Source organism: Triturus cristatus, chromosome 12 (assembly GCF_964204655.1).
Source record: "Triturus cristatus chromosome 12, aTriCri1.1, whole genome shotgun sequence".
Classification (NCBI taxonomy): Eukaryota; Metazoa; Chordata; class Amphibia; order Caudata; family Salamandridae; genus Triturus; species Triturus cristatus.
In genome coordinates, this window is record NC_140595.1 from 286,265,445 (window position 1) to 286,281,691 (window position 16,247).

General features: G+C 43.0%; 1 protein-coding gene across 1 annotated transcript in view; it reads left to right on the top strand.

Moving 5' to 3' along the window:
• Positions 1–16,247, top strand: part of INSRR (insulin receptor related receptor) — a 627,856-nt gene that overhangs the window by 122,348 nt on the left and 489,261 nt on the right. Inside the window, exon 2 of the mRNA XM_085637005.1 lies at positions 8,725–9,273. Coding sequence (XP_085493131.1) covers positions 8,725–9,273 — 549 coding nt within the window. The remainder of the gene's footprint in view (positions 1–8,724; positions 9,274–16,247) is intronic.

The following is a 16,247-nucleotide window of genomic DNA, read 5'->3' on the forward strand; positions in this document are numbered from 1 at the left end:
CATAGGACTGTCTCACGGATTGCAATTTTGTTGGACTGGGAGGGGCACCCAAAGTGCTACCCTCGTAGTGATGAAATGCTATGGCCTTCACCAAGAGTTAGGCGGCACAAGCACAGTGGTAGAAGCATACTGTGTATTGATCAATAGGAGGGAACAGATCCTTTTAAACCAGTGTCACTGGAGTGAGGTCTACAGGCTGAATGCAAGTGTGCCTGTGATGGTACCTTGCATGGTGGACTGTGGGTGCCGTATTGGGAAGCCCAGTCCTGCCTAGTGAAGACATGAGGAGGTAGCAGAATCTCCATAGACAGATTTGTGGATTTCTGTATTTCTGTGAGCTGGGTGGGACACATTGGTGAAGGGAGAAAGTCTCTCCCGCTGTACACTTCAAAGGCTACTCTTTGATTCAGTGAGACATCACAATGAATGGGCCTAGACACCTTTCATGAAGGAGATGGGGCTGATAAGGGGATCATGAAGAGTAGGGATGTGAGCCCGGGATCAACCTTTTGATGCACATATTTCTGTGGCTGACATCCAGGTGTGAACTCTAGTCACTCCCATAGACTGTGTTGTGGGAGTATCAGCTTCAAAGCCTCTCTTGCTGAGACAGATAGCTTTGAAGAAGAAGAGGGAAAGGAGAAGTATGTACTTCAAAAGATGGAGAATGCCAACATAAATCTTCAGACCCAGACTCATAATCACATTTAGTGTCCTGAAATGGACTATATGTATGGCACTATTGTGGTGACCCTGTATGCCAGGACTGGCCGCAGTGGAAGAAACTGCCTGCTGAGAAGTGTTGAAGCCTGTCCAGGACTGTAGCAGCTGCTCCATTTGCCAGTAGGGGCTGCTGTGGTGCAGGTTGGGGTGCAGTAGTTGCCGGGCACCATGGGTGGCAGTGGTGTGGCAACATTGTGTGCCAGGAGGGGCTGCCAAACAATTTTGCCTTGCAGATTTGTCTGGAGCCTGAGAACTATGAACCATGGTGACACGTGGGTCATGAGGAGCAACGAGGACTGCAACTGATTCAACCCCATGCACAGTGTGAGGGCACCATGGATGTTTCACCTCATCGCTCGGATTGAGATCAGCAGCATCAGATTCACCCCCGCCCCCCTTCTGGGGAACACAGAAACGTACTTAGCAGGAGGAGTGCGGAAACACTTTTGATCGCTGCTGCAACCGACTGCATAGGTTCAGAAGAGAGCCTGTGCCTACCGAGTGCTGCTGTGCCTCCCATGTGCAGCCAACCTACTGAGCAGGATTGGACCTGTGAGAGTGCCCATGGGCAGGGAAACCTCCAATGCATGGGATGCTTCCTCTCTGCCAGAGTGAGCAAGATTGAGTATGGGCCTACCAGGCCCAAGGGGACAAGCTGCGGCGCCAAGACCCCTTTGACTATTTTCTAAGAGTCAGTGTAGATTCTTGAGACTAGGCCTACTAGTGAGCATTTTCTGGATGTGGGTGCCAGTGAATGGGGAATAGCTGGATCACATTGAAAGGGGCAGGTGGGACAGGGATTTGCCATTGAAACACTAGACCCCTGGCCTCAAGAAGGAATGTGTTGTCTATAAATGTTGGAACCTTCCTTTGCATGAGTAGAGTTGGAACCAATTATTTTTATGATAAAAAATAAGTATTTAACTGGACATTGATTTATTGCTACTGCTGCACAGTGTTTGAGTTATGAGTCCTGTTCACTAATCTATAGTCACACATAGCCACTGAGGGAGCCTCAGACTGCTCGTTCACGTCTACCACTAAAAGTCAAGGGCAGAAGGGTTACTTTTCCCAGTTGCTAAGAACTCCTAGTAGGACATCAGGAGTAAAATGCCTCCACCCCCACGGTTGGGCGCATTAACCTCTGCTTGCCCCATGGCCCTCTGAAAGGGGTTCTGACGGAGAACAATAGCCATAATGTCAAGTTGGAGTTTCACAGATGTGTTCAGTCCAGTTTTTGAGGGCAAGCTTCAAACTAGTGATTCGTGCACTAGCCTAGATCTAGGAGAAATGTTTTTAAATTGTGTCCTACGGTGTGATTTTGGGCAAATCTCTTTTCCTGATTTTTACTTAGTTCAGTTAGCGGTCTCTAAATTGCATTTTTAATTGTTTTGCCGAAATCAAGATAATACTGTAGAATTGATGCCTGATTTGCTGCTTCTCTGATTAAAAACCAAAGTGATTTGACAGCTCAGATCTGGCAGTAAATAATGACGCATCCAGTGGTGCTAGTTATCACATTGGTCATTACGAATGTATGACATTACAATGCATGCATTTACAATGCATGCCTTTACAACGCAGTTTTTACATCGCAACATCCTTTACAATGAATTCTTTTACATTGCATGCCATTACATCGCATTTTCAGAAGCTACCTGTACAACGCATTACATTACATTGCATTATACCTTTACAACGCATACCATTACAATGCATACCATTACATCGCATTTAAGGTAAGTGTTGGATAGTATTGGGGTAATAATTACTATTCTAACTCCAGTGAGTGCAACAGTGGGGTAAGTGTTGGATAGCGTAGGGGTAAAAATTACTATTCTAACTCCAGAGAGTGCAACAGAAGGGTAAGTGTTGGATAGTGTAAGGGTACTATGCGTTGTAATGGTATGCATTGTAATGACTTGCAATGCAATGCCTGTGTTGTAGTGACATGCGTTGTAATGACATGCGTTGTAGTGACATGTGATGTAAAGGATGTTGAGATGTAATGACTGCTATGTAAAGGTTGTGCGATGTAATGACTGCGTTGTAAAGGTTGTTTCCCGCCCCATTTTGTATGATACGATTACCCTAGTGCAGGGTGAAAAAGCAGGCTTGTAGCATATCCCTGACTGATTCCTATCAATTTGGGATCTCAAAAACAGATCTTTTGCCGACCAATCAAAGTCCACTAATCTACCTCAATAGTCTATGGTCGATCACCACTGTTGCACTGTGATGCAAGCTGTATCCAGAGCGATGTATAGCTGGAGCCAAGTTTATAGGCTCCCAAGGTGCTCCCTCTGTGCTCACAACTGTGCCTAGATGAGCATGGTAAAAAAGTCAACTTGTTAGTCCCATTTGTTTATATGGTTGAATGAGTTGCTGCAGCTTAGTTCATATGTAGGGTCTGATTCCATCCGGAAACGTTCTTTTCTTTTTATCGTTCTGGTAGACCTGCTATGTTTTCTTGAGCCGGAGACCCATGTTGTGTGTCTTCTAACAAGTGCTCTAGATGATGTTCGACCACTTTCCAAGGCAGGGCATTGGCACAATTATTAATGATAGTAAGATATATGAATAGGAGTGCCCGCAGGGTTCAGGTACACTGTGCTCGTGGGCAAAGTTTGGTTCACTTCCGTTTGCCTGAGTGACCTGAAGTTTTACATGTGAAGTTGACGTCACCCGAGATCACTATCCCACACGAGATATCACTAGTTGCAAAGAGAAAATACAAAGTCAAGCCACTGCTACTATCACTGGCAAGAGGTGCAGGGAGGGGGAGCAGCCAGGTGCCTGAAGGGGCCTGGAGTCGTGTGATGGCATCAGACAGGGTGGGAGATGTTAGGGCAGCAGGAAAAAGAGTGAGGGGGATACTCTGCTCTCGACGAAAAGAACCGTGGATGAGGGACTGCTGCTGAGCAGCTTGTCTTGCTAGGTAGGGGTCAGCACCCAAGTGGTAAACTGCCCTGTTGCCTGAGCTCGGGCTCTGAACGTTTCTAAGAGGATCCGTGGTGGTATCAGCTGTCCAGGTGGCGCCCTTACCTGGTGCACGGTTAATGCTTGAAGTACGTTTCTACAGTATAAATCTTGTGCCTCCTAGGGGGGGGGGGGGACTCTGTAAATAATATCAAAAGTCACTACATGCGGCCACCTTTAAGTAATTCCTAATTCTGACTCAAAAGGTATATGTTACTGTAAAAGAAAATACTCTAACAGCGTATGTAAAGATCTATAACATGTATATGCTATTTAGATGAACTATAGGTATAAGATGGGAATAAAAAGTAGATTTATACATTGGATGAGCAATTTTGATACACATCCATAAAAAGTTTATATTTTATTAGCGAGCAACTAAGACCTATTGATACAGATGTACATTAGATGGTATATTCCAGTGCGGATTTCAAAGTCAAAAGCCATGATTTTTTAGTGCTAGTTAGCCACGTTCCTTTTAAAATGCACTAAAATAAATGTGGGGCCTCATGATGCAAGCCTTCCTTTGCAAGAGTGGTACATACTACACCTTTTTAGGTGCATAAGCAAAAGATCTTTAGCAATCGCTATGGCTTTTCAGCCAAAAACGTGTACGTGTTCCATTGACTTCAATGGCAACGCGTGCACGTCTGGCGATTCATTTGCGGGAGCGAGCGACTGGCGTCATATATTATCAATTATCGCGGCGTCAGCCGCTCGCTCCCGCAAGTGAATCGCTCAGGCCCCCTCCTCTCTCCCCTCCCCCTGTTGCTGCGCGCGCTTGTGCTTGTTTCCCATGGATTTGTAATTTAGCTTCGAGAACGATGGTTCTCCCGGAGACGGTCTTGGCCACGTGGGGCAGGCGCCAGGGCCGGCTTTAGTGCTGGTGGCCCCCTGTGCGACAATGTTTGCTGGCGCCCCCCCAATGACCACCTCCACCACGGATTCTCTCACTAGCACCCTTTAACAGTGACCAATTCACCATAACCACACTCTCTCAGATGCATTGAATTAGTTATATAGCGCCACTCATACCAGTGTAGGGTGTCCGAGCACTTTGCATCACACACACATTACACAGAGACAATCAATCATACGTGTGTAAATCCGTGTATAGGAAATGATACATAAGCCAAAGGACTGAAAGTGTAGGAGTCACATGTCACCCATACTGGTGGGCAGTATAGTTTAAGAGTGCTTGGTGTGGAGAAGCACAAACTCAGAGTCGAAAAAGAAACAGCATAGTTGGGAGTTTTCTTTAATAATAAGAATCGATTTCTAGCCAAATTAACCCTTTTTGCAACATTAATCAATGTTCTAATAATGTATACTTTGCAGTGTGTATACAGTTCTAGGATGAAAGTTAATACCTCACTATTCTATATTAGGACTTTAAGTTATAAATTGCAAGTAACAAAAGGATGTCTCTTTTGAAAGCAGTAACCTGCTGATCTGTTTACATCATATGCACTCTGTAATCTACTTGGTACAGTTCTTTGCAGCAGGCAAATTAACCCTCTGCACTAACTTCACCGAAGTCAAAACCTCAACTATACAAAATGCTGATCTCTCTCCAGGAAGATAATTAATCACACGAGTTTTCTTGACATTTATGTGAGGCCTGGTAATTGCCGGAGGAAAGGAACGCTGCAGCAGGTGCTTCAAAAGTATAATGAACTTTAAAACACGGCGCCCCCAGGAATCCAGCACCTGGTGCGGTGGCACCGGTCGCGCCGCCCTAAAGCCGGCCCTGGCAGGCGCTGCTTATCTCTGAGTGGATGTGACATTCCGTCCAAAGGCAGGGCCCAGGGTGCAGTTTCACTGAGGTGGTACACAGGGCAGGCTGTTCTTTTAATTGCCCCCAGTCCTTGATACGTGCAGCGTTTACAACCCTTCCCAGACACGAATGCATTTTGTTCTTCATTTCTTGCTACACGTTGCGTGTGTGTAATGTGCAAAAAATGCGTTCAATATAAAAAGAAATATGGTCTGCATAAAATAGGTGTTTCGTTGCTTCAATGCCTCGTAAATTAAAAATACAACTTTATAAAACAGTGTGGAAATTGGATAGACCGCAAGTTTGATTATAAACAATATAATATGGTGTGACCACACGGGCAATTGTTTATTTGTTGTGCTTTTTTATAGCTCAAACTTGAACCGAGATCATTGCCCAGGATCACAGGATGCGGCGTGAAGGCCGGCGCTGGAGAACTAGTCGCTAGGCCGCACGCCCTTCGTCAATACGCAGTGCTGGATTTTAACACAAGCTGATGACACTGACTGTTTATTGAGTCCCATTTACTTCCAGGTGAAGCAGTTCATGTCAGCGCCGTGGGTTCTTCCCTGGCACCACCTTATAGGGCATCCGTTCCTTCCGGGCCAGAGTTCACTTCTTCTCTGACCTGGTCCCAGGCCAGCCTCACAGTTGTTCCGTGCCCTCAGCTGTCCAGGCTAAGACCCCATGGCGTCCTGCCAGCGGCCCCGATTGTGTGGGATTTCCAAGGCCCGAGGATACTGTGCCGTACCTGCCTTTCATTCTTGCTGGGTTTGTGGCCATTATTGAGTTTGAACAGCCCTGGGACACTAATAAGATTATTTAGAGTAAGTCCCGTTTAAAATGGTCCAAAAGAAAGAGGGCTGGCAGTGGCTTTATAAATTTGCCGAACCACACCTTCTTTTCACCACAAAAGGAGCAGGAAGTCCTGGAGTCATTGCTTCATTGCTGTCTCCCCCTCACCCATTCAGGGAGGAGAGTCACCATTCATAATCGCTGTAGCGCCCCCCCTTTCATATGTAGGATAGTGAGGACTGAGGCATGTTTAAATCTAACTATAACTATACATGTGTTGCAAGTATCTTACCTGTGTGTATATGCACACACGCAAAGTCAAATTTAAACATTTTAAGCGAACAATGCTGTTTTGCTGTGAAATGTAGTTGGATAAATGAACGTCTGTGGCAAGGTGCAGTGTGCCCCACCGACGTAATCTCCTGGCACATTCAACAGCTGTGACCCAAGGGGTGGGGGGTACATAAACAGAGTAGCCCCCCTCTAGTGACGCCAGTGTGCTGGTGCTGCCACGGCCACGGCCTTTTCTGCGATGTGAGGATTATAACCAGGGTTTAATATGGCGCTTATCGCTGCAGTGCCCTTGTTGTAAACAATATTTCACGAACAGTATGCAGAAAAAGACGCAAAATGGAACAATGCTACTGTTTGAAAAGAGACGCTTGACTCTCATGAGTTTGAGTGGCGAAATACAAAGTGACCCCCAGTAGAATGTGATGAGACCCCCCCCCATACTTACATATCGCACAGAAATTCATTGGCTTTAGACAGAGATGGGTGGCCCGCTCCGGCGCCGCAGGGGCTGTAGGGGTCTGTGTTACACCCCTGCATGCATTAGCGCCATAACCTTACAAAATTGCAGCATCGAAGTGCTTATAAAGGTATTGGACCAATGAACGTGATTACAGTGGGGGTGGAGGCAGTGAGCTTTGGTGTAGGGTCCGACACATACATAAAGAGAACACAATTTTCACCTAGAGTTAACTCCATATAAAATATCAATCACACCCTTAATGCAGTCACTTCAGATGTCCTTGGGGGGGGGGTCACTGATCTGAACTATTAATATGCAATCAGACTGTACCTAGTGCAAGCCTTTGTAGGTCGAGCTTAGCGGCAGTGCGCATGCACTGCTCACTCTGCGAGGCATGCTGTATTAGAGTATGCACTGGAAGCCCTGCCCAATCTCCGGCCATATTTGTCATTGGCTTGTGTCATTGTCCGCCGTAAATGCTGGCTTCTGTTTCGGAAATAGGCTTGTTAGTCCCTCTTTGGTATCACCTTGTCTGCATTTGTAACCTCCCATAACAACTGGACCTTTTACTTGTGGTGTTACATGGTTGGTGAGCACTATTTTTTTTTAATGATCTTCTCCTATTCCACCCATGACATCGCTTCTTTAAAGTTCTTGCCCTATTCCACCCATGACATCGTAACACCCGCCCGATTTTATATTATTAATGTATTTATTTACTTTACAGCGCGGTTCGCTTCAACTATAGAAGCAGCGCTTATTTATTTATTTAATTTACGGAGCGGTCCGCTTTCAAGCGACCACACGCCTTTAATAGTTATTTATTTAAGGTACGGCGCAGTCACTTTCAAGCGGCCATGAGTCTTTATTCTCCTAAATAAAGGACTACCTGTCTCCTGCTCGCACACCACTGCTCCCACGTCCTCGCACCCAGCGGTCATTGGTGTTGTAAAGCTCCTGGCACCTCTTCTCAGCTTAGCAGGCATTACTTAATCTGTCTGGTAAGGGTGACTTGCCAGTGGCTAGCATTGCAACCTGAAAACTGCAGGCTGCATGTAGATCTCCGCAGTAAGCACATGAACCTCTTAAGCTATCACACACTGTTAGGATTTTAACCAAAGCATGCTTCTGCATTTTCGACCTCCTTCCAGGCACCACCAGCTATGACACGCTACCTTTGTGGCTGGGTGAACACCCTGAAATGCGGTTTTAAAAGCATCAACAGGGCAGAAGGGGCTGCGGGCCGGTGCATTGGAAGGCGGGACTGTACATCGAGGAAGTAATGCCTTTTATTTATGTTTTCATTTTTAAAACATAAATAAAAGTCATTGTCATTTACAATGCCAATAGCTTAAACTCTCGTAAATGCGAGACCTATTGCATTGCAAATGCTTGTTTGATATATCTATGGCTTTTACAATATACCTAAAGTCTTTCATTTCAGTGGTTGTAGCCCAATGTCTTGACTAAAGCAGCGTCTAACATTACCCTGTAATAGATACACTGAGTATGGTAAATTGCCTTCTATATGATGTGTTTTCTGGAAAGAGTGCTTTCCTATTCCGGTTCATGACTAATAACCTTAACACTAATGTCTAGATCATAAAGCCAGAGTGCATGGAACAGTGTGAAAGAGGAATTGAACGCTCTATAATACTTTGGCATTTACTCTCTCCTTTTTTTTTTTTTTTTCCAGTTTGTGGGAGTATGGACATCCGCAACGAGGTCTCCCAACTCCGGAAACTGGAAAACTGCAGCATCATCGAGGGCAGCCTGCAGATCCTTCTAATGTTCAGCAGCAAATGCGAAGACTTCCACGGCCTCAGCTTCCCCAAGCTGACCATGATCACGGAGTACCTGCTCCTCTTCCGCGTGTACGGCTTGGAGAGTCTTCGGGATTTGTTCCCCAACTTGTCTGTCATCCGGGGAACAGAGCTCTTCTTCAACTATGCGCTGGTTATCTACGAGATGCCCCATTTGCGAGACATTGGCCTGCACAGCCTCACCAATATCCTTCGGGGGGCCATCCGGATAGAAAGGAACCAGGAGCTGTGCTACATGTCCACCATTGACTGGATGCTGGTGCTGGAGTCCACGGAGAACAACTACATTGTGGGCAACAAGCCGGTGGAAGAGTGTGCCGATGTGTGTCCTGGGATCCTGGATGTGGAAAAGCCTTGCGTGAAGACCCAGATCGATGGCCTCCTGGAATATCGCTGCTGGACATCGATCTACTGCCAGAAGGGTAAGAGCGGCAGATCTTTCCAAGTGTGGTCACACCTTCTGTTGTCCTCAATTTAAACAATGCTCCTGTACCACAATGTAATTGTGTGTGCTTCTCTCACAGTTAAATGTTTTCTCCACTGACGACTTCAGGTTGATTAATACTCACCCAATTTTAAGACCAGGATCTTTTTTTTAAATTCACCCTCACTGCTTATTTAATAACCTCGTCATTACTGGGATTTTGGTTTGCCTCACAAGCTATGCTCGCTGATGGCTTTTTGGGGATAATTAGACATTCAGGTAAAATGTAAGATATTTCTCTCTTTTTTTTCTCTCCTTTCTTTCTTACTCTTTACCTCCCTCTGTCTTTCAGAGAGAGAGAGAGATATGAATATAGATCTATGAAACAGATAAAAAAATAATATATATATATATATGTGTGTGTGTGTTAAGGTGTTTTATTGCACAAATTACAACTGTGCACAAACACATACTGCACAGGAACCCCTTCAATATACAATAGAATCAAATCGCAGATGTCTTGTGAAATAAACAAAATATTTATTGGGTCTCTGTGAAAAAATGATTTTCTCATCATAACAGTCCCAATCGTCTCGGTGCAGCTTTACTGCTGTGCATTGTTTATATAACATTATGTTCATGAAAGCTAACCAAAATCTGTACGCTTTTCTTAAAATCAGTGGCCATTGTTGTCTCCACTATCAAGAACAGCTTCCAAAATCTCACTCCCTTCTACACACAGAATGTGTTTCAAATAAAGTAAAATATGTTTTCTGTACTACCACTTCCTTTACTATATAATTGTTTACTCATCTACAGAAAAACATTTGCTACAGGCTAGTATTTCACTTAATGTTTTAAATAAACATTTCCTGTTTGGAAAAAACACATTTTCAAGCTAAAAGTCCTAAAGTAAACATGTAATATAAAAATATATAATAAATAACATGTAATGTGCACCTATGGCGCCATCTTATGGAAGTGAAGACATTTACAAACACTTCTGCCTTCCTCGCGGTTTGATGTTTCCCGTACTCTAGAAGTATGTCAATATTTATTGTATGATTAATTACAATCCTTAAAAAACATGGATAAAACCGTATCATTTAGTATTCAGGTTAAGAAAACTCTGGACATAATATTATGGCATGAGCATATGTGCAACATTACTATAAGCAGTTATTGTGTTCAATATCCATTTTTTAGTGTGCCACTTTCATATAACAAATATAAACCAAGAAAGTGCAAAATCCATCTCAACTGAAAGATGAACTAGACATTGCTTAGCAGCAGGATTAAAACCAGTGACATAAGAAACTACAAGTTTGCTGAAGTTCATTTAGTCGAATGATTTCATAAGTTCAAAGCTTTAAGTCCACTAAATTATAACCAGAAGTTGCTTAGCAGCAAAACATACACACACGGCCAACAGAATTTGTCCATGCGCTAAAATGCAAAATATGAATTGATACATACCAGTCAGGACCACTGAGCATATCAAGGAGCCCAAATCATACTTAACAGATAAAAGTGAGACCGTTTTTCAAGGATTCTTGAGCTGTGTTTAAGGTTATGAAGCCTATTAATTCTGTCACTCCAATCCTTCACAGCCCATAGGTAACAAGGGTGAGCAAATATGCTACAGTACACACTGTTAAAAGATGTGCCCTATTCAACCAGTGAATAACACAGAGATCCGACTGAAAATGCAATGACTTCCAATACCTGAGAGTTAATGAATTCATCGAATTGACTATTAACGAGTAAACAATAAGTCCTCAGTTAGGAAGGGGGATGATGAACACTATATAACAAAATACAACTCTATATACCAACTCCCTAAATATGTGATCTATTCTTGTACATAACAAAGGCAGATGCACTATGGGACTATTCCTTTCTGTGAGAGTTAACACACTAAGTGCACCTTAGCAATAACATAAGCAGAAGCCATATTTCGTGGCCACCTGTATTAAATGGATTTGTTTGTCAAGCCTGGGCTTCAAGAGAAAACTTGTGCTGCAGGTCAGACCACACAGGTCTGGCCAAATACAGGTCTATTTCTGGCCCTCCCACTGTGCTGGGCCAATGGTGGAACGACGTGTAATAGTGTACGAATTTCTGAAAATGAAGAAACGCGTTTAAAAGTACTTCATGGTTAGGCCACTTCATTTCCCTGCCACTTAGTCAAACGTGTCTGGCATTTAAAAAGAACATGTTGCACCCTATACAAATTTTGTTTTTCAGTATCTACAAGGTTCACGCCAGCGCCATGTCTTTATTTCTGCATAATGTACTACTACCTGCTTCTCAGTTTCCGGTTTATATTCTAAAGTTCTTATCATAAATAAGTTCTCCGCCCAGATGATTTTTATGGAAAAATGCAGCATTCCAATTAAATGAACACGGTGCCTAAGAATTCCATGGCCTTTCACTGGTTTACTGCGTAATGGCCACTGGACTGTAAGTTAATACAGGTTCATGCTCAAAGGATAGGTACATTGGTGAAGGAGGAGAGTTCCATGTTCTAGATTTGTTCTAGAACCTCGAGTCGATGGTACTTTTTCTCTGCATTAAAGCGTGGTGGGGAGAGAAATCGTTAACGGATCAATTATTTCAGTTTCAATTCGCTAAGAATTTTAAGGATCACAGACTACCAAATAGGATTGGTTAATTTATTACAAAGTCAAGAATAACCGAACATACAGGCACCTCAAAGTGAGGGTGTAAAAACTACATTGGAACTAATACAAAGCCAAATCTACGGATGAGGTTAAGGTGGTGCAACATGCACAAAATTATTAGTTCAGGATTCAAAATATTACGGAACAGACATCCAGGTTCTCCTTCATTGAACGTTTATGGATATAAAGCATTAATCTGTCCCTACACTCACTAGCACTAACGTGACATCCATACATAGCATTTCCCAGGCAAGATCAGTTAAAGTGTCAGCGTGTAAATCCTTCCTAAGAAGTCTTCCCCACATTAGTTGAGTCAAGCAGCATAAAGCTACTACAGAGACAGACGGAGACAGTGCTTGTTCTAAGATGCTCTCTCTCAAGGCAAGGCAGAAGTCCCCCGGACACTTTCGTAAGTTACAAATCATCAGTACCACAGGTAGTATCCCAGGATTCTTTGCGGATCATGCCATCTAGTCAGGCCACTGTAATTTTCCAGTAGGCAGCGATGGTCCTGAGCTTGGTGAGATGATCTTGATTCTCAGGCTCCCTTCAATGAGAAATTACAACAGTTCACTATTAGTATCAATGCTCAATGTATCCTCTTCATGTCTAACTCTTAAAACAAAGACATTCTAACTAACAAGGATGATTCTTCACCTGCAACAGAAACGTGGGAAAGAACACATCCAACATGCACATGAAATTCAACTTCAAAATCAATCTAATGCGAAAGTTTCCAGGGAAAATGTATTTCAGGCCTACAGTATTCGCACAACATAAGAAAATGGCACACAGGCGATATGAAATGACATATAAAATGAACACTCTTTACTGAGCACTTCTAAATTAACATGTTACATAAGCAAATCATATACGTGAATAGTTGTCAGCGATATGCACAAATTCTTCACGTTAATAGTTTCAGCTAATTACATCTATTTTCAATGTTAATTTCTTCACATTTGTATTGAAGTGTCCCTAATACACCACGATTCATATTATTACAGTTCACGTTCTACTGTCTTTTGTTAATACAATGGAAGAATATATGCGGGTGTGAACTACTAATGATTATAAAGCATCCCTAGAAATAAAAATGAATTTTGAGCTACATCAGTCCCCCCCCCCCCCCGTGGCATGTGTCATCACACCCATCACAACTCCCTGTAGAGAGGATGATCTAAACATATGTCATAGCCAGCCTCCCCTGTCGAAGTTTCTCCAAATGCTTAAGATTTACATAGTGACTGTCCTGCAGTCTCTCTATTCTCCTTTCCCTCTCGCTAATGGAATTCTCTGCTTGCCTAGCCTGATGCCACTTGTAGGCAATCACTGTTCCCAACAACAAAATCATACAGAACTCGACTATCACTATTGGTTTCAAGATATAACCAAGGATTCCTTTCCCAAGACTCGCAAACCACCTTCCAACCTTTCCAAAACCTTTCCCAACCTTATCCCAAATCATGCATCTCATGATGTATCTCAGTGAAGCTGCTAATATACTTCCTCAAATCCCTACTGTGGTCTTGGATATAAGTGCAACATTGCTGGGCCTTCGACACTTTACAGACTCCGCCCTCTTTTGCTAATAACACATCTAAAGCAAGATTGTTTTGTATCACCATAGCTCTTATCAAAACCATCTCTCCATCTGCGAGCAACAACGATTGAGCTGTATTGACTGATAACTTATCTACTATAGTTGACAACCCTTTAATCTTGACATCATTTAAGACCACTCCCAAACTAGGTATTCTTGCTCCAAACACATCTCCTACAATCTCCCCTACACTCGTTCAACGTTTCTCTCTATTTGTTGGTTTCCCTTCCAAACTCTTCAAATCCTCGACATGGTATATATTTTGGAATACAACAGCCTCATAACAAGTACCATGCCAATTGTTCAGCAGTTGGACATATGCATTTCTTCCACATACCAAGTATACATTTAGCGCAACTTGTACTGTTTCTTGCAAGAACTTCTTCAAAGAAGCATCAATCAGAAATATGTGTTCACACGCACTTTGTCCCACAAAAATGGTGTCATAACATTTCTGTACTTGTTGAATGCAAAGCTTGCCTTGTTGTTCCCAATCTAGAGCTAGTGGACCATAACTTCCCTTAGCCTTGTGAGCTAATTCTTTCTTGGTCCATTTGAAAACTCCCTCTCTGCTATCCAGTTTAACAGTCAATCCCCTATGTCAATCTTCTACTTGATCTACAAACCTTTTCTCTATCTCCGTTAATATACAGGTTAAATTGTGTCTATGTGCATAAGCCGTGTTTAATGTAACTGTAGGTACAAAATACTTTCCCATTCTCTCTTCCTGCTTATAGTAATCGTATTTGTTCATTCGTTTGTAAACTGGAACTTCTGAAAGCACCAAATCATAATTCGAGAAATAGTACTCTTAATTACCCTTTTCAAAAAACATACTGAGAAGTAAAATGCAACTAATACCATACGTCAAAGGCATGTGATGGTATCTAATACCCTCCTCAACCAAGGTAGGCAATTGCATGCACATGTAACAGTATCTCACATCTATAGTGTCCACGTACTCGTACAGCAATTTCGCATAAGCATTCAGCGTATAATCACCTTTAGACAAGTCGACATGTAGCAAGCGACTTGTTTGCTCTATTAAAGCACTATCAGATCCAAATGTACCCTCTTTTGTGCTAGATGTAGTAGGTGTGGGTGTCCCATGTACTCCCACTCCCCTAACCTCTGCCTCATGTGAACTTATAGTAGGCATAATGATGACTACAGCTATTACTATAATTACTCCTAAAATAAGCATGCCTATTATACACTTGTGCCTACCGTTCGGATTTCCAGACTCCATTTTCAATTTGGATCAGATTGTATCTGTAAGAGGATTAACTAAATGTCTCCTTTCTCTGCCTCTCACTGTTGTGCAACAAAGTTCTTAAACAGTTTCTTGGAAAACAGATATCAGTCTCTGGCACAATATTTACACAACTGGAAAGACTTCCCTAGCCCTCTTTCTTCTTCTATGGAAAAGTCCCCATTTCTATTCTTGTTCCACTTGGTCCTAGGTTATCATATTAAGCAAAAGGTTTTTTATTTACAGTTCAAAGTTCAATTTGCATCCCTTTTGAGCTCAGAGCCAACTTTGTTAATGACTCACTGCAAAAGTTCAATTCGGAATGCTGGAATCTCCTGAGGCGATGGCTGATTTTCAAAGGTTGGAAGTGTGCGATCTTCTAAAATCAAAATCTGTAAGCCACTCGGACTTGGTGGATATGGTACAGTTAATGTCAAAACACCATTAGCCTCTACTCCAGGAACTCTCAAATTGATCTCACTGCCAATTTGCACAAATGTAACAGTTGGTTTGACGTTCACATGTTGTACACATTGAACTTATCTGCACTTTATTGCCATCTTTGCACATTTGTTCATGTTATTAATAATGTTGTCTTGATACCCAACTTATTTTTAACATGTGTTTTATGTTATTGTATATTTATATCCTATTGGTGGTGATGACTTGCACTTTTATGGATATTTTATATCCGAATAAAGACCATTTGACTTTGACTTGATCTCACTTATCAGTATTGACGTCCCGGAATTCACTCTCCCCGACATTTGTAGCTAGGTAAGTCCACTCCGGAGAAGCATATCGCTGGCATGGCACTCTTGCCCTCCTCTATCTCATCATGCTCCCTTGAGCTTTTTTCTGACTCACTTTGGTCTGATTCAGATGATTCAGTTATAGGAGCGAGATCCTTCTCATATGCAAGTCTCAAGTTTTGCCTTCTCTGTCTCACCGGTCATGATTCCTTTGCAACTTCTGTCTTTCTTGGCAGCCCACAAACACTTCACACAACAGTCTCTTCAGCTGAGTCAGACTCTATACCACTCACAATGTTACCATCTCCCTCAGATCCTATACCTGGGAATTGTGTAGCTTGACCCCTTTTGCTCGACATGGTGAGTATCCAGCCCCTTCAGAAACCCCCACAGCTTGACTCTCTGGAGGTCTTGTAAGCATGGCTGCAGTCACTTTGGGGAGAGGAGCTGTTTCTTCCAAGTGTCCTGAGACTCTATGGTAACCGTGGGCGTCGTGCTCCGCTCCGCCCGCGGAGTGCGCGTTGTGTTGCCTACTTCGCGGTCTGCGAAGTAGGCAGGCTACGCACACGCCACGGCGGAGCGGAGTTGCCCGCCACCCGCCTCGCTCCAGCCCTCTTTTAAATGCCCTTACAATCTTTAAAAGTGTTTTAAAAGTAAATAAAATGACTTACCTGAGCTGCA